The sequence below is a fragment of the Psittacula echo genome (assembly GCF_963264785.1).
Source record: "Psittacula echo genome assembly, chromosome: 6".
NCBI lineage: Eukaryota > Metazoa > Chordata > Aves > Psittaciformes > Psittacidae > Psittacula > Psittacula echo.
Window position 1 is genome coordinate 12467231 of NC_137743.1, and position 20142 is coordinate 12487372.

General features: G+C 40.8%; 1 protein-coding gene across 1 annotated transcript in view; it reads left to right on the forward strand.

Annotated features, from left to right (window-relative positions):
- The window catches only part of SORCS1 (sortilin related VPS10 domain containing receptor 1), a gene marked incomplete at its 5' end in the record, with an annotated part of 298352 nt that overhangs the window by 230306 nt on the left and 47904 nt on the right, over window positions 1-20142 (forward strand). Inside the window, 8 exons of the mRNA XM_080620246.1 lie at window positions 489-668; window positions 6007-6153; window positions 12774-12876; window positions 13209-13285; window positions 14506-14597; window positions 15530-15637; window positions 16658-16775; window positions 18360-18490. Of these exons, the coding sequence (XP_080476372.1) occupies window positions 489-668; window positions 6007-6153; window positions 12774-12876; window positions 13209-13285; window positions 14506-14597; window positions 15530-15637; window positions 16658-16775; window positions 18360-18490 (956 nt within the window). The remainder of the gene's footprint in view (window positions 1-488; window positions 669-6006; window positions 6154-12773; window positions 12877-13208; window positions 13286-14505; window positions 14598-15529; window positions 15638-16657; window positions 16776-18359; window positions 18491-20142) is intronic.

The following is a 20142-nucleotide window of genomic DNA, read 5'->3' on the forward strand; positions in this document are numbered from 1 at the left end:
GACGCAAAGCAAATGTTTCAGATGCTGTTTTTTCTAATTAAAAAAACCCAACAAAACCAAACCAAACAAAATCCCAAACAAAACAAAATATATTTTAACATCTGTGATTCCACAGCCACAAGTGGAATCTCTCAGGTGCCAAAAAACCCACCAAAATGACCAACAAATAGACATCATCACCGCCCCCAACAAAGCATTCATTAAAATTCAAGTGTTGGTGGGGGGAGTGCTGCTTTGTAACACTTGTATTGCCAATGTAAATGTTCAGTTAAGACCTCATCATTAATTACCGCTTTGAAAACTGGCAGAAGAGAGTTGGTGTAAAATATTCCTGGATGGAATTATTTGCTTACAGGAGTTTTGTCTACAGTTTCTGATTAAACTAGCCTAAATATATATCCCTTGCTCCTTCACAATTATTTTGGTGCCCTTGGAAATGACAGGACAGAGCTCCTTCTAGTAACCTTCCTCTCTTTTTGTTTCCCCAGGACATGCATGTTATCAGCACAGATGAGAATCAGGTGTTTGCAGCTGTACAAGAGTGGAACCAGAACGACACATACAATCTGTATATCTCAGACACCCGAGGGGTGTACTTCACCCTGGCCTTGGAAAATGTCAAGAGTAGTCAAGGGCTGGAGGGGAATGTGATGATTGACCTCTATGAGGTATGTCATGACTCCAAACGTCTCATTCCTATTTCAGGAGCTCATGTTATGCCAGTAGCATTTCCTTCATGCACATCACTCTTGTAACATGCATGTGAACAGCAGAGCCGAAAAGCGACTAAATACATATTTTTACCCTCCTTTTGCTTTAGGGCCACAGTGCTGTCAGCTGAGTTTCAAGGCCAGATTTTACACAGATGTTCAATTTAGGCCCAGCTTAATATTACGAACAGATTAACTGCTGCACTGTCCTGTAGATTCTCAGGTGAGGAAGAGCTCATGGCTCTGTCATGCAATGGAATATGTATTGTATCAGAAGATGTAGTGGAATAGTTCGTTCAGTGCCTAAGAGGAGTTCTTTAATTTTCTTAGCCAAAATCCTGCTGACCCACATTGGTCCAGCCTATGGCTCTGAAAGCTCCCAACACTCTGAATAGCATCATTCTCCAATTTTTGTGGCACTTCTGACAGCCTAATCTCTTGGTTTAGAAGTAAGGAGAGACAGCAGTTTTCAGTTGACTCTATCACCTTTCTCAGCTTGGACTATTCTGGGAACTGAAGTGGTTTTTAGATTCACCCTCTTGGGCTATCCCATGAGCATGGAATCTCTCCTACTGCATTTTGATGTCCATTTTACCCTGAGCCTTTTGCTGAGCAAGTACATATTTCCTGAGCTCAAGGACAATATACATTGTTTTTATGACAGCTGATCCTAAGATTTTTAATGTGTCCTTGTACTTCTCTTGCTCTGCTGTCTGTTTTATTTCTGGAGATGGCACTCAGCTAAGTAGAAACTCAATCCTCAGCTGCTGTTTTGAGGGTCAGCTTCTCAGGTCTCCTCCACAGACTTTTCTGACCATGAAAAGGGCCATGAACCAGATCTGAGTTCCTTTGAAAATAAAACATTTTCCCATCACCGTCTGAATATTAGCTCTGCTGTATAGTTTTGCCTTCAGATGCCCTTTACTTGGAAACACCTTGAATTGTTCAGAGAGCCCAAGTGTCACACATAAATGCAGATGAACTGTCGGAGGATGGGCACTGGCATTTTCAGGAGATTTTTACTATTAGTCTCTCTGAAGCACTGGCAGCCCATGGAAAAACTGGTGCCTCTTATTACTGTCAGCTTGAGAAACAGTTTTACTGCATTATGGGTTGCCCAGGGAGGTTGTGAATGCTCCATCCTTGGTGGTGTTCAAGGCCAGGTTGGATGAGGCCTTGGGTGGCATGGTTTAGTGTGAGGTGTCCCTGCCCATGGCAAGGGGGTTGGAACTAGATGATCTTAAGCTCCTTTCCAACCCTAACTATTCTATGATTCTATTATGTAAAGGTGTCCTGCATCCTGGGGCGGGGGGGGGAAGAATTACCCCTTTGTTTTGTTTTATTAAGGTGACACCACACAGTAACCTGGATTGAAATTGATGGAATCGGACTTGTAGCATCATATCTGCTGATTATATAGGTAGAAAGATATTGGCTGACACTGAACCTGGCACAAACCTTCCTTTAAATTTGATGTTCAAGCTGAAAGGGAACAAAAAGCCAGCCAGCGTGATTCTCCAAGTAGTGTTGCTGCAAATGATGAATGCTCTAGGACTAAATGGAGATGAAGATGAAAGAAAAAAAAATAGATAAAACAAAATTGAGAGATTGCAGAAATACTCCTTCTATGGTGACAGGGGTATATTTAGAACAGGAAGATTGAGGAGCCGCCAGAGAAAAACAGGCTGATAAAATTGCGGCTGTTCAGCCTGGAGAAGAGAGCCTTTTACAGACAGCTGGAAGTAGCCCCACAATTACAGGCCCTGGTTCACATGGGGGACTTTAACCACCCTGACATCTGCTGGACGAACAAACAGTCCAGAAGGTTCCTGGAAGACACTGATGATTACTTTCTAAGACAGGTGATGGAGAACCCAACAAGGAGAGGTGTGCTGCTGGAACATGTACTAACAAACAAGGAAAGACTGGTTGGTGATGTGAAAGTTGAGGACAGCCTGGGCTACCATGACCATGAGATCATGGAGCTCAGTATCATGTTAGGAAGAAGCAGGGCTATAAGATCGATCACAACCCTGGACTTCAGGAGAGCTAACTTTAGCCTCTTTAGGGAATTTCTTGGAAGAATCTTATGGGAACAAGCTGTAGAGGGAAGAGGGGTCCAAGAGAGCTGGTTAATATTCAAGGCTCACTTGTCCAGGCTCAAGAATGGTGCATCTCCATGGGCAAGAAATCGAGCAAAGGGACCAGGAGACCTGCATGAATAAACTAGGAACTCCTGTCAAAACTCAAGCACAAGCAGAAGATATACGGGAGGTGGAAGCACAGACAAACTAGTTGGGATGAATATAGGGATGTTGTCAGAGTATGCATAAATATGGTACAAGAAGATGGGGCCAGATTCTTCTTGGTGGTACCAGGCAACAGGATGAGAGGCAATGGGCAGAAGCTAAAAACACAGGAAGTTCTACCTGAACATGAGGAAAGACTTCTTTACTGTGAGGGTGGCTGAGCACTGGAATAGGTTGCCCAGAGAGATTGTGGAGATAGTTAAGAGCCATCTGAACACAATTCTGAACAATGTGCTCTAGGTGACCCTGCTTGAGCAGGGAGGTTGAACTAGATGACCTCTGGTGGTCCCTTCCAACCTCAACCATTCTGTGATCCTGTGAAAAAAATCTGATCTATGCTGCTCAGGGAATTGCACTGGGCATGAAAGAAAATAGAGATTTTTTCATGGTGCTTCATGATTTTCTCCCTTCTTTTGTAAGTTTTCAGGAGCCTTTCACTCAGAAGTTGCTATGTCAGTGTGTGAGCTCTTCTGCTGCTGGACCTTGTAGAGGATGAGGAGACCACTCCTAGAGGGACACTATTCTCCCTCTGCATGTTGGACAGAGCAGGATATGAGAATAGCTCTTCTCTCCACTACCTTGAGTAATATTTCATGAGTAGCACACTAGACTCAGCATTAAGTGGGTCTGTAGTCACAAAAGGGCTGTCCTAAAAATGACCTCCTAGAGAAAGGGAAGAGCAAGAATCACTGGCCATTGAGTCTGAGTGCCCTTTCTAGTTCCTGCACCTCTCCAATGATGTGCTATGGCTCTTCTTGGCTCTGTATTTGGACTGGTCTGCAGCAAGACAATCCTGCCTATGGGAATCCATGCCTGAAGTGATAACAGACTGTGGGAAGATGTGTCTATAGCTATGATATATAAGCCTATCACTCTAGTACTTATTTTTTTAGCAGTTTACCTCTTGGATAAGAATTATATGTTTGACGTACGAAGTTGATGATGGAGAGTGAAGAATGTGTTTTGAGTTGTGTCCTCGAGTGTCTTGTATGAATCTTTCTAAAACTGTCAACAGCATTTGTATCCACACACAATGGATTTGGGGCAGTGAGGACTGTCTACAATGCCTCTGTTGGAGCTGATGGAATATTTTTCTTTCTGACCACTGGTGGTCAGATACTTACTTGCATGAGTCTTCCTTTCTTGTGATTGTACAAACAGCAAGGATAAACAGATCATTGTGTGTGTATATACAATAGGAATATCTCCGCCACCTGAGGGCACACAAACACATGTGTGTGCGGTCTCTTTTTTAAGATAAAGCTGTCCAAGACTGACAGTGTAACTTACACTTTGCTTTCTTGAGAAAGGAATCTGGGTCCCAGCCCAAGACTAGAATCATAAAAAGAAAGATTCACAGGATTTCACAACACTTTTAACACAACAATTTTATCACCTGATATATAAAATGCTTTTTAATCATTTATGGCCAGCATTTCACAGGGACTATATAATACAACTATTTCAGGACAACAGCAAAACAAAGTAAAAATGGAGCTATAGGCTCTGGCCTCTGGTAGTAAAGGCAGAACTATGTTATTTTTCCAGCCCTGTCTTATCATGCAGTATCACTTGAAGACAAAGTGTCCGTATCATTTTAGGGTGCCTTTCGACTACAGCAAATCCTGAATACTCGGTTGGGTGGGACAAATCCAGCTAAGAAATTGAAAATATTTTTATGCTAATAATGACAATAAATCAGTTAAATGCTTAATTTAAAGACTACTGCCCATTATAACAAGTCATGTCTAAGACTTTAAATAACTTCAAAAGAAATTCAGTGCCATTGCTCAAGCAGGAAAGTGCTATTCAGAATGACTTAGTACACCAGTGTACTGTACCAATGCACTGTACACTGGTAGTCCCACAGCTTGTGACTTGAAGTGCAATAATGTCCTATTCACCGGGAGCTGTAGCATCCAAATCCAGACACATAATTATATTAGCTGAGCTGGAACAAGCTCCAAAGTTGCTGTGTAACCATTTGCCATGTAATGCCATTTAAGTAAGAATGTGTATAGATAAAAAGTCTTGGTGAATAATTCAGTACACTAGTTCTAGGTGGATGACTGAACAGACTTGCTGGAAACAAAACAAATTCTCTCTTCCCCCCTCCTTCTCCCAATTTTGCTTCCCTTCTTGTTGCAGCACTCAGATTGCAGACTGACAGCCCAACAAATTCATTCACAAGCTGCGGTAGCTATTGGGCTATTGATTTTCAGTGTGCTGAGAAGATGGGAACATTCTTCAGTGTGAGTTGTGATAGGAGGTTGACTTTTTTTTTTCTCCCCACTAAGACACTTCTGGGCTTGGTTCCAATGTTAGTCTGTTAGCATCACATCTTTACAAAATCCTCCTGCAGGTCTGTGGATTAAAGCTGTTGGGTAAAACAACAGGAAAAATAAATCTCATTGCTAGCTCTGTCACTATCGTTCTGGGTGGCCTTGCTTGAGTCACCAGTGCTTCGGTTTCCTCAAAATATGAAGCAGTAATAAAAATACCTCTGTGCCCCTAGTTATCTCGTTGAAACACTGATAATTAAGAAATACATTGGGATCCTTAGATGAAATGTCTTAGGCAGGCTGTATGAGAATAGAAGCACTGGACTGCAAGTTTGTGTGTCGCATTTTTTCGCAAGGCCAAAATTGCCGCTGTGTCCTCCTGTGGCAGTGGAAAGGGGAAAGGATGCCTACACAGTTGACAGATTGTCACTTTACAGATAATACTATCGACACCTTACCATGTTCCCATGCTGATTCTGAAATACAAGCTTTCTTTTCCATTTGTCAACTTTCCACCCGTGATAGTCTTATCTTGTTCCTAGCACCTCAGTTTGCCTTCCTTTGATGTTCCTTGGCAATTCTTGCCCTGATATCCACCACACTGACACAGCCATCAGGTCCCTGTTGGGTTTGACAGGGCAAAAGAGACGTGCACAGAACCTGCAAAGGCTTGATGTATTTTTCAGCCATGTCAATTTTTCCTAGGTAGCAGGGATAAAGGGAATGTTCTTGGCTAACAAGAAGATTGACAACCAAGTGAAAACTTTCATCACCTACAATAAAGGGAGAGACTGGAGTTTGTTGCAGGCTCCAAACACTGATCTGAGAGGAAACCCTGTTCACTGTCTCCTGGTAAGTATAGAGGGGGGAGCTTGGGTGGTGGCAACATCCCAGAAGGATCCTTTTCAACAAAGTAACCCAAGGAGAGGGCAGCAGTGTATCTCATGGAGCGAATACTGCATATTAAAAGTGGAGTACATCAGGTTTGGGCTGCCAGGTGGTATTGCAAGAGCTGGCATTGTAATTTAGCTGAATTTAATTAAATTTCTGGAAGCATCGTAGATCAGCTTCCTTCTGCATAAGCGATGGTCTCCCCTTAAACAGCAGGTGAAGCTGGATGCTGTTTCTGCGCAGTTGGTTCTCTGGACACTAGATGGGAGGAGTGAGCTATTGTAGCTCAGGAACTTTCAGGGACCTAATAACTTGAGGCAGGCTCAAATGAAAGAAGAGCTCTGATTTCTTTAAGGCCACTCTGTTGGCAATATTAATATTTATCATTTTCTCTGAGCTCAGAAGTGAGCATTGGGTGTATATTGTATCTGTCTCTATACTTATTAATATAGATCCACATATAGAAGAGTCTTTAATCATCATTATATGCAAACAGTTTGCAAGAGTGAAAATGAAATACAAGCAGTGTGAATAGAATTGGAGATGTCTGTCAAATTAGAAAGCTTAGATTGATCTCGACATGTTTTTCAGCCTATATAATCTGTATGCATTAGTGGGATAATAGTCAGAACCCAAGACTTTGGGATTTTCGATAGCTTTTATGTTACACAAATTCTAACATGATTCCAGGCAAAATCAGGGGCACTATTGAGATGCTCTTCCTCCTGCAGTCATGCACCTGCATGTTGTTCTCCATCAGAAAAAAAAAAACCAACCAAAAAAAAAAAAAAAAAAAAACAAACAAAACACCAAAAACAAACCCAAAAAAGCTGTTTCTCATGTTGAGGCTGTAAGCTTGTTAGAATCTGAATCACCATTATGTTTTGTGCATTGTGGCGAGTAGCTGAATGCGACATTAATCTCTTAACTGAACCCTGTGCATTGTCGTAAGAGCAATGAATAAATAACTTGATATTTGAAGCTGTTCAAATCATTGATTTTTGATTGACCCAAGATGCAAGCCTTTCATTTTCTGTCCAGTATGAAAAAATAAATAGGGAGGACTGCAGGTCAAACAGAAGAGTTATTTCAGAACATGACTAAATTTGTCTCGGTTTCTTTTCTTCTGCCAAGTCTTTAAAAATTGTGAGTAAGAACTTTTTAAAATTAAATCTGAGAGTTGAAAACCAAAAAGATGACATTCAGAAAACTTTGCACACATAAAACAATTGAAATGTTTTGGAAGGGCTTATGTGTAGAAGCTGTTGTGTTTCAAATAGACTGTGATCTAGTTTGGCTCAAGTGAACATATTTAAACCCCACACCTTGACTTTATCAAATCATGACCAATTTTGTCAGAAACCCAAGATTTTTATTATATATTATGATAGTGTAATATTTTAGGGAGCTGGCAGGGCAGAAGAAATAAAAACCGTGCAAGCAGGTGAAATAAAGTAAACTTTATTTTTTTTCCATATATTTGAAGTTTGAGTTCTGAGAAATGGTCTTTCTTTGTATTGTTGTGCACTGTTCAAGAGAGCTATGACTTGCCATTGTAGTTAGAAATGAGCCAAAGGTACTGTTCTGTGGGGTCCTTATGGACCAGCCATTTGCAGGTACTGCATATTTTATGAACAAGGTATGTTCCCACTGTAGTTATCCATGGTGGTTGTATGACTGCCTATAAACCAGGACTGGATGGCTCTTATGAAGAGAGGGGATTACAGCTCTCTTTAGCCTTCCTATCCATACTGTATCTGCTACTATACTCTTCGGCATCTGAGAACACAATTCATTTCATTTCAAATTACATATGCCTGGATGAGCTGGCACTCCCTTAAGGATGGTAAACTTGAACAACCCAGGCAAGGAGTCATGACCAGTGGCAAAGTGGGGACACAGTGAGAACTGACCCAGAGAAGCTCTTGGTTCTCTGTGTATTGTTTTTACATCCTTGTAGTTCCACTGTGCTCAAACCACTATTTAAACACTGGTTTGTTTTTATGTTGCACTCAGCTCTGAGAATTGCTTCCACTTGTGTAAGCCCAATGTAGACTTGCCATCCTGTTTGCACTGGAAAGTGACCGCTTCTTAAATGTTCAGTGACCTGGGCTGGGGTGGGCATCACAGATCCGTGGGGATCTGTAGAAATGGATCCATGATTTCAAGGTGGTAAGGCAAAAATCATTAGTGGACTTAAAACGTGTAGCTCAGCTTTTGCCCTTCCAGAAGGAGAGTGTAAAGGAACTTAGCCCTTCCCTGTGATAAGGCCAGAGGAATGTATAGCCCTGTTTATTTTTCCTGTTCCCTTAACATCAGGTAAAACAGGCAAGAGGCCTCTTTCATGGTCTGAGCCTGTCTGAGCACTCCTTGCTGCTTAGGTTGTCACAAACTAGTGGAATGTTAACAGAGCGGGGATCATCAGCTGAGCATACAGGGTCTCCAGTGATCACCTTGCAGCTTTGTGAGAAAGCAAATAGATAAATCTGAACTAAACTGACTTGCTAGGTCTTTTACAGGAACAGGCAGTCTGCTGGCAAGAGAAAGGGAGGATACTGCTACAGAAAATACATCAAAACCACAAAGTAAAATAACAGCCCTGCAAAAGAGAGCCAAGCTAACTAAAAATCTGATTTGGGTTTCACACCCAATAGTGGGAGAATACGAAGGCAGAATATGGAATGTGAGAATTCAAGAAATTATAGAGAACATGGAAGTTGGGAGTGGTAGGGCAATTTTTTAAACAAAAGCACTGGAAATGTATGTCAGGAAATAAGTCCTGGAAATAAGTCAGGGATCCGTAAGAGTGTTCTGCTGAGGAACTGTCACCTGCTCTGGAGCAGTTCTGTTCCTTGTCAGTGTGACACAGATGTAGTATTTAACCAGTTCACAAAGTTCGCTCACCTCTTTAGTCACACTCTGTCTACCCCTGCATCACCAGAAGTTTTACCTCTTTACATCAGCTCCTTTATCTACTACTTATTGCTGTTCCTTATGGCATAGCTAAGTGAGCTCTTAATAATCCATTGTACATCTAGCTTAGCTCCCAACCTTACTCCATGACACAAACTAATGCTCTCATACACTGCTGGCTTTCAGCATAATTGTCTCTAGCAATAGCTTGGGACCCAGCAATGACATATGTTCCAGCTTGTTGGCAGAATGGGATCTGCCAAAGTGACAGGATGGTCCCAGCCTGCTAGTGTAATGCTGTGTCCTCTGTGCATCTGGTCTTTAAACCTAAAGTAAGGGAGAGTTAATGCAGAAATAAGTACATAGCAGCTAAGTTGGCAGCTAAAGAGGTTAAGAGAGAATCTGGTTGAAACACAAGGCAAGCCAGATGGAGCTGTCCCTCTACTGACAGTACGCTCAAGGTGCTCTTGTCAAAGCAACTCAAAGAATTTCTCTGCATTTTTTGTGAGATGGCTGTGAATAATGGGGTTGGAGGAAAAAAATGAAATTCTATATAATCCCAAGGTTCTATTTTTCTTGTTTATACCACTTATTTTCTAAGCTGAATACACTTAGTCATCATAAAATAGCTGCCAAGCTGTTATACCCCAAAGATGCTGGTTTTGTTTGATACTTATATTGTGATGTGGTTATCTGAGGAATAGCTCTATCTTAAAAGTTATGGGCTTCTCTCTAGGAGATGGAATCAATTAGCTTTCAGGGGTGATCTTGTGATTAAAACACAGGGCTGAACCTCAGGAGAATCTTGATTCAGTTTTTAGGCCTGTCTCAAATCTCCTATGCGAACCTTGGGCAAGTCACTTATTTTCTGTGTGCTTCCCTTCTCCAGGCATCTGTTTATTCCTTCCCACATTTTGTTATTCTTGTCTATTTGGATTACAAGGATTTCAGGACAAAGACCCATTTCTCGTAAGGAGGGGGGCATTCATGCCATCTGCTGTATAATAATTTAAGCATCTAAGTGTTTTGAATATCTCTCCTAGAAGTGTTTATCTCTCATTGCTACTCCCTGCTATTGCAGGTGAGAAAATACTGTGACTACCCTTAGGTTTGGGAACGATATCTAGTATCATTCTTGTGTTCTAATGCTTTGCCCCACTCCTGATCAAGTATAGTCACTAATAGCCTTTTAGTATGTGTCTCACCACTGGAGACAGGTCAGGTGCGCTTTGCAGAGCAGCAAAGAAGTGGGTGATTATGAGAAATTTTACTGAGGACTGATGAGCCTCCAGAGAGGGGAGCATAAAAGTGCTGGTCTGAAAATACTAGAAAGCAAGTAATGAAGCCAGCATGATTGTAAGAACTATGCCAGTGAGCAGAGCTATGTTGTTCGTGCTTTACCTTCTACCTAGGTTTTAAATGCTCCATGGCAGTGGTTGTCTTTCCCTTGGTGTCTGTGCATCAACTAGCACAGCTGGGTGCTGAACAATGGCAGGGAAACCCAAAATTGGTGATTCTGATGATAATGATTTCATAGCCTGTTGGTAACAACAAAGGGGATAGAGACAATTCATGGAAATACTAAAAAACAAAGCTGAGATATCTGTATATTGGTTAAGCTGTGGGAGCTAAAGGAGGAACACAAACCAGTCTGGAAAACTGTTTGTTGATGAACCATTTAAGGATACAGATGAAGAAGGTGTACATCAGGGATGGAGATAAGAATACTTCCACAGTAATGATCCAAGATGGTCATGGGCAGTAACTTTAAGTGTTTGGCTAGAGTGGTTTATTTTTACACCATACCCACTTGTCGCTAGAGACTGTAAACTGCATTCCAACCAATAAGAAGTCACACCACTAAAAATACAATCTCTGTTTAGACAGGTGACCTGGCTCTTAATGCTTGAGATATGTATTCCATTTCTGTGTACTATGTCTGCAAAATGAGACAAATTTGAAAGAAAACTTATGGTAGCACAAAGATTTGGGTCGAGCAAGGTCTAATCTCTGTCAGAGTGGGGAATTGGCTGAGTTGCTGCCATTAGCTACTCTCTTCAAAATGCTGAACTGGACTTGGAATATGTTAGCTTTAAAAATGTGTTCTGTATTTAGTCTTTTCACAATGTATTAAAATGTAAAAGGGAAGAATTCATGCTCTTGCAATGCTTTTCCACTTTTTGCATGCATGTCAGCTCGATTTTGATCCCACTCCCTCCCTGAGCCCCTGGGCGGCTCTAGCGGCTGCCCTCTCAAGGCTGTCAGTTAGAGTTAGGCTGCTCAGTACATTCCACTTGGCAGGTTGTATTCCCTTCTGCACAAACCGTGTCCCCTTTTCCTGTCTCACATAAGTGAGAACTTCCATCTCTCCTCACCACCCTCATTTGCCTTTGCCAAAAAAAAAAAGTCTTGCCATTCTCCACTGAGGGATTTTCATTTCAGATTCATAGACACCTACTTTGACATGGGATGGATGAGGGGTCTTCCTCCAGTGATCTGTGGGGCTTGGTCTCCTACAGAGGAAACCTACAAAACTTCAGGGGCTGCAGACCTAGCCTTTAGGCAGCTGTTATTAAAAAGACCTGCCCCCATAGAGCCTGTGGATCATTCTGCATAGCCTCCTCTGGTCATCTGGGAGAGATGTGCAGGGTGAAGCATGGGCTTTGCTGTGTTTGTGTTCCTGTCTGATGTCCCCCTCATCTGGATCAGTTTGTTTCAGGTTTTTTGTCAGTGCTTTTCCACTTCCTTTCCCTTAGCGTATTTCATTAAAAGCTTTTCATGAGGTTTATAAGAAAAAAGATGCTGAAAGTAAAACCTGAGAGAAGGGAAAAATTATCAGAAATTTTCAGAAATCATCACATTACAAATCTGGAGGGAATTGTAATGGAAATTTTGGAAATCTGCCTGTCTGTTTTACCTTCTTGCTCATCTCATTTATTCTATACCATTCTTGTTATCTAGTATCTGACATACAAAATCAATAACAGATGGGTGAGGTTTCCATGGATGTATTTGTTTTGAAATCTCAAAGGTCACATCCCAATGGGGTGATGAAGCATTGTTTCAAACAACTTTTAAACTAACACTTTCTAGTCTTTTTTAAACTAACACTTTCTAGTCTTGGTATTTATCCTTAGTGCAGTGCAGAAGTCGTGTCAAAAATACTCAGAGTCAGGAAATGATATGACACTGTCTACATTAAGATGTTTCTTATGGCCAATTAATGGTCACACAACACCACACCGATAGGGTTATATTGCTTTTTGTTGCATAGAGAGCTTGAGCACTGCTGCTCTGAGAGTCACTTGATTGTATCTGCAGCCTTGCTTGCTTCTCAAGAGAGCTAGGGACCTGGAGAGCTAGGTAGTCTTAACCATTACCTGCCCTCACAAGCCAGGTTGCCTCCCTTGTTGGTTTGGCCTCCAAGATCTTGTCCTTGTGGTAGAGGTTCAGCCTGGTGAATCGGTTTCCTAGTGGGAATGGGGTGCATCAGAAAACGATAGCAAAGCTCTTGCAGCAGAACCAGGACAGTGGTTTTATCTTTCTAAAGGTGAATGCAGTAATTAGGAAGTAATACAGAAAGACATTATATTTCTAAGCCTGTAGAGATATGGGCATGCATTTCATGTTGTGTCTGCTTTTTACTTTTGTTTCCCCTTTCTCCATAGCCCTATTGCTCCCTTCATCTTCACCTGAAGGTCTCAGAAAATCCCTATACCTCAGGAAACATTGCCAGCCGAGATACTGCCCCCAGTATTATTGTAGCATCAGGTATGAAATGTTTAAAGATTGCCTGGTATAATGTGCAAACACTGACAAAATCTTGTGTTTGTGATGGGTGTGGAGGGTTTTGAGTGGCTCTTGGGGTGTCACACCATAGGTACTGGGAAGGAAGGCAGGCTACCAAATGGATCTTTTACATATATATTTTTTATTCAACATGAAAGTCTTTCCCTTTCCTTCTTTTCACTCCCCCCCCGCCCCACTTCCCCGAAGTAGAAGTGCTGTAACTGCAAAAGGTAAATAAATACATTTACTCCCCTGAACTGCTAATTTTAGTGCTTCTTAGAGTGTAGCATTACTAATCAATGTGCATCTTACAGGTAATATAGGCACCGAGCTATCAGACAAGGACATCAGCATGTTTGTTTCTTCTGATGCTGGGAACACTTGGAGACAGGTAAATGACACAGAATCACAGATTTAAATCATAATCATAGGAAATTGTCGTCAAAGTAGGTTCAAACTAATTTTTCTTTTTTTTTTTTCCCTAATTTTTGTTTCTTTTGTTTCAGAATAGTTTTTTGCACATCTTTGCAAAAGGGTAAACTTCCCTTCTGAGAGGTAGAGAGGTGCTCAAACAAAAAGACTGGATATGTTGTTAGACTGCATATAACTGAAAATTATTTTTATAATTTTTCTCAGAATTTGACTTCAGTTTAACCCTCTAGCTAAAAGAACTGGTTGAAATATGAATACTAAGGGGAGAGAATGTGTTTCCTTTTACAATTGTACATCCCTTGTACCTATCAAACCATTTTTCTCTTCGTCCATTATTATACTTTCCTAAGATCAGCAGTTGTCCTGGTCTACCTTCCCTCAGTCTGTGTTTCTTTGGACAGCTCACTTTAGGTGGGCCACCTAAATTGAGTTGTCCAAAGTTCAGTGTCCGTATAAACTGATTATGTTGCCTTACTTTTAGGCTAATGGAGGAAAAGACAGAATTCAGTTCCTGTTGTTCTGAACCTACATCTCTCTCCATGAATTGTGGAAAAAGACTGGATGATGAAGTTAAATCAAATTCCTAATATTTAGTGGAATTACACCTGTTAACAAAGCATTGCTACCCTTTAATGTGTTTATCCGTAGAACAGGAAGTTCTATGATTCATATTTTCTGGATGGGATATCAAGTCATGGAAAGAAAGAGTGACTTTCTCAGACAAATGCTGCTATATAAACTAGAGCAGATGTTTGCAGAAAGTCAATTCAGAAAAGACACAGGAGAACCAGATCGTTTTAAATGTTTGATATGCCAAAAATCTCATTATTTTAGTGTTTGTCCAGCCCTCCTTTTTCCATCTACATCGTTTATGTGAGATAGGGCCAGATATGTATAAACACTTGAGGTTCTTCAAACAAAAATCTGTCACTGAAAGAACGAGAATGGTTGATCGTTTCAAAAATTCATTTTTCTAACTTTCTGTGAAGCAGAGATGGAAAAAAAAGAAAACAAAGAATAAAAACCAAAACCCGGGCACTGTCTCTGTACGGAATGTCTTCTTCTGCTTTGTAATTTTCTTATCACTTACCTGTCCTCCATCATGATTGTACGCAAAGAACCATGACATTTTCTTGACACTAAGGAAAATAGGTTCAAATATATGTTTTTTTTCCCCAGATCTTTGAGGAAGAGCACAGTGTTCTGTACCTGGATCAAGGTGGAGTGCTGGTTGCCATGAAACACACATCTTTGCCTATCAGACATCTCTGGTAATGACTCCATGTGTGCTGAATGCGTGCTGTCCCTCTTTTCAGGTGCCAGGAAGTAGGCAGTTTCACTGTATTCAGAGTTTTCTGTAGCTACAATCTAGAAGATATCAGTTAAGATACTAGCAAACACAGACAAAGCTAAGAAATCCCAGCAATTCAAATTTCAGCTCAGCCAGATCTGAGATATTATCAATGTAATTCTACAACTTCCCTGGTTTACCAGAACTTGGCTTCTTGAGTTTGGTTATATGTATCTGGATTACATCTTTGTCTCTTTTTAAGTTATCAAAGAACTCATTATTTTCAAAATTATTGATAAAGTTGTCTTCTACATAGGCAGCACTTAAGAGCCAGAATTGTGTTGAATAGATTCAGGGCTATATAGCCAAAACCACTAAAGTGTCCCCACTAGTTAGCACTCTCGAGTTCCTGTGGTAAGTAAATATAGTTTTGTGCCTTCAGGCATTAATTGCTTCTGCTACAGTTGGTGTCATATCAATATCTGAAATACACAGACTCAAATCTTAAGTAGTGATGAGTACTTGTAGGCTTTCACTTAGACCTACCACCAGGAAGACTGCTGGTCAAAAGAGGCAAAGATCTTGTGCTCCAGTAATCTAACCTCCTTAAAATGTCTTATGTTGGGGACCCAAAAATAAGATGCTCAAAATCACTTAGTTTATTAAAAAAACAAACAAATAAACAAACAAACACAAAACTATCCCTAGGCTTCATTTTGCCCTAAAAGCATCAATGCTTTGATTTATGATGCTTCCCAAAACCATAGCTTTTTAAAGGACTGAAAATGCAGTATCCAAGAATAGAAGCTGCTTTCCACTTCTCCATAGCAGCTGTAGTAGACTAGAGAGTCTCCTCAAGTAAAGTAGAAGGAGAATAAGAAAAGACGACATTAATTCTGCTTTCTCCACTAGGTTAAGTTTTGATGAAGGGAGATCTTGGAGCAAGTACAGTTTCACATCCCTCCCACTGTTTGTAGATGGAGTTTTAGGGGAACCTGGAGAGGAAACTCTCATCATGACGTAAGTGAGCATGCCATTGTGCTGCTGTTGATTGGAAATGCATCATAAATATCTTATGAGGGTTTCTTGTAACATAATAGAATTTTTGGTTAGGGACCAAACCAAATACAGTCTGAAGCCAGGAGCATGCAGTCTTCTGTTGCTAAATCATCAATGTTTATCTGTGATGTGATTGAAGGAATGACAACATGGTTCCTTGCAAGCTGCAAAACATTATCATTTAGCTTATCAGCATGAAACCTGACTCCTCATATTGAATGTGATTTAAAGCAGAGTTACTCTTGACGGATGAATATTTGAAAGAGAAACTGGGATATTTTTATAACTGTGTTTTTGCTGCTACTTTCTTTAAAAAAAAAAAAAAAAACCAAAACCTGAGACACAGAAAAATGAAGACATTCTTTTGTAAAAGTGAATGACAAAATGTTGCCTGGAGCAACTCATGAAAAATTATGTTTAGTTTCAGTGTGGTATGCTGAGTTCTGCATGCTGAATAAAGCGGAATTCACTCTGCCAGAAACTGTGACATTTTACCTGAGATCAGGTTTGCAAAAACAGGAGGAAAATTCAGTTTCTGTCTGTAAAAAATGGACCAAGCTGAAATAAACAGAATATGTGGCTCGGAAACTGACCTGACTTCATAGAAATGTATGAAGAATTTTCCCTTCAGGTTCTGAATTTAATTTGTGTGGAAGGGATTCCCAATGCTTATAATTGAGATATCAGACTCCTATAGGTATAACTGTGTCCAGCCCCACACCAAGTCTTCTCTGTATGATCATTCTGGGTCTTGACATAAGTGGGAGGATCTTGATCCATAGAGTAAAAGCTACATGCAGTTTTTAAGAGGCTTGTAGATATTTAGCAGCCTAAGTTTCACTCTACTAGTCAAGGAAAATCAGTGGCACTCCTAAAGCAATTAGTCTCAGTTAGAAATTTGTGGGTGACTGTATCTCTGTCAGTATCAGACTCCATATGGTGCTACCTTTTACTGTATGGTGTTTCTGCTGTGTTCTGTAGAGTGTTTGGACATTTCAGCCACCGCTCAGAGTGGCAGCTGGTGAAAGTAGACTACAAGTCCATTTTTGATCGGAGATGTGAAGAAGAGGACTACAGGCCTTGGCAACTCCATAGCCAGGTAAGAAGTGAGGAGGGTGGGATCTGACATGAAGTAGCTAATGATCCTACAGTTAAAGATCCAATGTCTTTTCCTGTTTCGTGTATCAGATTGTCCCTTACTGGATGGGGCTCTTTTGTTTCATATGTGTGTTGGCCTCAGATTGCACTCTCTGAGCCCTGAAGGATGAACAGCTGGCCTCTGGGTTTTGTTCTCAATGCAGTCAATTAGCTCAGACTTATCCGGAGTTGAAGAATACAACAACAGCAGAAACACTACCACTGAAAGAGTCCTGAACTTCCTCACTCCTACATCTCTCATCCAGTTTCCCCATCCTTACCTCCTTGCTCTTCCCTCCATCCTTCTGTTGCTCTGTCCTTTGCATCCTGGATGCAGCTGCAGCATCACTCCCAGAACCATTTCTTTAGTGCCCAGCAAGGTAATTTGGTCTGCACAGACTGTACCTGCCTTGGGGCACCTTCTCAGCTCCACCAAGTTTGGCACAACGGCCTGTGTTATATCAGGTTAAAATAAAATATAGCCCAAATTTTGTGGTTATATAAACACCAAAGGCTCCACTGAAGTCTAAAGCAAAACATCCATTTATATCATCAAAGGTTGTCTTTGTGTATATATCTTGCTGGGCAAGAACTTAATAATGAATATGAAATGCAAGCAGCTTGACTCAGACTAGCTGCTCACACAAGGCACAACTCCACACTTAAAATACCAGTTATGACTTAGATCTTTAAGTTTTAAAAATCAGTACAGCTTCCTTGAAATTCAAGGAGGCACAGCTTTTTACACCAGTTGCCATTTGGGCCCTTCTGTTTCATGGGCAAATCAAAACCATGAAAAGTTTCTCTTTCCTACAGCGATTTTAACAGCATGAAAGGTAACAAGTGAGACTCCACTGTATTTTGTTCTTTACTTTATTGTGCTTGTGTAAGTAAAAATGCTAAGGATTTTGCTGTGTCTTTGAGGATGTTGGCTTTTCAGCTTACAGAACTATTTTTAGGAAGGCTGCTGTGGACTCTGGACTTTTCCTTTCCTTTCCATTGAGATTGCAAGGCTGAGCATTGTTCCCTAGATGAAAATATTTAGCAGAGAACTGAGGATAAGAGTGAAAAGTCATCACTCCATCCACATAGCAAATCATACCCTGATCAACTGAACTCATACTCCATGGAAAGTATTTACACATAACTAGTTTCTGCTGAACAGAATTATTGCCAGAGATCAGGCCAAGGAAATAGACCTGCTCTGTGTCTCAGATTGCAGAGGGATCATACCGTGTTTTCAGTTGCTGTGAAACCTAATCTATAAATGAGAAATGGGCCTGGATCAATTGCTCATTGGCTTTGGAGCAAATTCAGAACTGAATCAGATACGTAAGTAACCTCAGATCATTTCTTAGTGTGTATTGGGAAAGCTGGTTTAATTTCAGTTAAAGCTTCAGTAGCTTTAATTAGGTGCCATGTACTGACATGGCATTTGACTTCCCATCCTCTTCCCTTGAGTCACAGCTCCCATTGCACAGGCTTGGCAAAATGGGGTGATACAAATAGCCTGGTAGGTGTCAGATATTTTTGGTTTTGTTTCCAGGGAGAAGCTTGCATCATGGGAGCAAAAAGGATCTACAGGAAGCGCAAGTCAGAGAAGAAATGCATGCAAGGAAAATATGCTGGGGCTATGACCTCGGAGCCATGTGTGTGCACAGAGGCAGATTTTGACTGGTGAGCAATGGGCACAAGAACTTGCTTTATACCACACTGATGCAGAGCTCCCTAGAGAGGCTATAGGCTTTCAGAGAGTAGAAAATAGTAAATGTATAACTGGCCAAATAGGTTGCTCCCTGTTGGTGCAGGTAGGTCAAAAGAAGGAAAGGTGGAATAGATATTTGTAATCTGCGAAGACTCCCACAAAATTGATTCTGAGCACACCATTTTCCAGGTCGCGTCTGAGCAATGTGCAGCATTAAGGTAAAAGGTCCATTTAGCACATCTAACCTCAGCAGTGACCACCAGGGGTGGCTGTGAAAGCAGTGTGCAAGATGTGATATATATAGCGTGTGTAAAAAATGAAAGTAATTCTTCATGCATGCACACATATATATGTATATATGTGTAAAAGTAAATACGTGCATATGCAAAATAGGCCTTCAGCTTCTGGAAATCAAGTCTTAGGTAATTCCAGGGTAATTTGTTATACTTGGTCCATCGTGTTTGATAGTATGATTTGGGTTAATCTCCTCCTGAAGCATTTTCTTCTGTGCTGTATGCTGTGGGAAATGAAGTCCATTGGTGAGCTATGAATGGCGTGATGAAATATTCAGCTTCAGGTTTCATTTTAAGATTCCTGCCGACTCACAGCAATTTGCACAAAAAAGGCAGGGAACCACATTACTGAAATCTTTCTACCACCTGTTTTCTCCAAGGCTGAGACAGTCCTGAGTATCTCAGAAGAGAGAAATGGTGGCTCTTTGGCAGTGCTGGTAACCCCCTTGTGCCTCACCCAGCTAGATCTATGCCATGTTATTAATTAAACCCAGAATCTGTAGCATGCACCCTGAAGAGATTCATCTCATAAATATGTTGTTTCTTGCTATATGAGTCCACTTCAGGACCATGGAAATCTACAGTGTTTCCCTTTTTACCCTCCCATAACTGTAATTATATCAAATTTTCTGTATAAAATCACAGAATCACAAGAGGCTTTTCAATGTGACAAAAAGAGTAAATCTTGCACCAAAGAATAAAAAATGAGCATAATTGGGCACTGATTCTCTGAATATGGTTTCCTGATGATTTCCCTATCTTCCACTGTATTCTTTGTTAGGGAGAAGATACTTCAGTTGACTGTTGTTCATCATTTAGGTGCCCAAAGGTCCTGGATTTCGACCGTATAACATTCCTCTAGCAATGTAAAAAAAGATAGCAGCCAACCAGAAAATAACCCACATGAACAGGAGTAACATTCCTTAAAGATTTCGACCCTCCTGTAGGGAATACAGTACAAAGGTGTGCCAAGTTCATGCCCAGGCTCACTAAAATAACTGATGGAATTGACTCATGATGGTTAAACCCATTACACTTGTAAGGGGGACACACTCATGAAACACTTCTGATAAAAAGAAGTTCCTTCCAGAACTCCTCTTTCTCTCAGAATATATGTTTTTATTTAATTAAGATTGAATGTGTGCTTTGTTACTACAAACTTTTGTTGCTAGGTACAGAGCAGAAGTACCATGGTGACATTTACGGGGGGAAACGTGCTTTTCTGCCTTTTACATTCGCTTTAAGGAAACTTTCTCCGAAAGGTCTGCTCAGCTGTGGGAGAATCTCTAACAGAAAGCTTGGGTAGTTGTGGCTGTATGGCAGATTCCCAC